Source organism: Oryzias melastigma, linkage group LG14, assembly GCF_002922805.2.
Source record: "Oryzias melastigma strain HK-1 linkage group LG14, ASM292280v2, whole genome shotgun sequence".
NCBI lineage: Eukaryota > Metazoa > Chordata > Actinopteri > Beloniformes > Adrianichthyidae > Oryzias > Oryzias melastigma.
This window is the reverse complement of record NC_050525.1, coordinates 3,831,776-3,832,601: the sequence shown is the minus strand read 5'-3', so window position 1 is coordinate 3,832,601 and position 826 is coordinate 3,831,776. Positions and strand designations below refer to the sequence as shown.

Here is an 826-nt window from a genome sequence, read left to right as displayed (position 1 = left end):
AGCCCAGCTCCCTTCTCGTGGTCTGGAGGCCTACCTGGGCTCCCTCCTTGTGGTTGGACCAATGGGAGCCACACCTCCAGCACCACACCTGAAAGAAATAAAGACAGAAAAACACATAAAGATCCACAAAACACAAAGATGTCCAACTCTGACAAAAATCCACAGATCCAAAAGAAAAACACAAAGCCAAATGCGGCCACAGCCGTAACACACCAATTTACAACACTTCATGGTTTACCTGCTACATTACAATATTTATAATTTCATGTCAAATGCTATCACATTCATGTCCTTTCATCCAGTCTATGATCATAGTTTTTTTTTTATCATACACGGGCATGTTTTAAATGGTCATGTTGATTTTAACATTCTTAAACCTTTTGTCCAGATTTAAGGACACAACATTTTGACATGATATGGATTTGCAAACAAATGAATGCATTAAAAAATAAAAGCTTGTTCAATTTTCCCTACTATTGAATAATAGGTTAAATTTGCATTTTTTAAAGTTGGTTTATTCGTACAAAACAAGTTATTTTACTGTTTCCACGTGTATTTGTGGTTAATGTGTTGAAACAGAGCAACAACAAACGTGGTGAAACGTTTCTTAAATGTATTGTAATTTCCTACAGTTCCGTGTATCATAAAAGCACCACTTGACCCCACAATTGCTAAACGTGTGTACCCACAATGCATTGGGAAGGAGCATGGCCGACTTTGAGCTTGCAGCGTTATCCTTCTAAGAATGAACGCCCTGTTCTCTTAGAAAGTGTCCAATATTGACGGTTTTAAAGTCACTCCTCCGTTCAATGTCTCTGTAAAAGTC

At 37.9% G+C, this 826-nt stretch overlaps 1 protein-coding gene across 2 annotated transcripts in view; it reads right to left on the bottom strand.

Moving 5' to 3' along the window:
- The window catches only part of shpk (sedoheptulokinase), a 7,683-nt gene extending 7,551 nt beyond the window's left edge, over positions 1-132 (bottom strand). For both annotated transcript variants that reach the window (XM_024265697.2, XM_024265698.2), the window contains exon 1: positions 35-132. In XM_024265697.2, the coding sequence (XP_024121465.2) occupies positions 35-117 (83 nt within the window). In that variant the 5' untranslated portion in view covers positions 118-132. The remainder of the gene's footprint in view (positions 1-34) is intronic.
- Between the last annotated feature and the right edge of the window lie 694 nt (positions 133-826).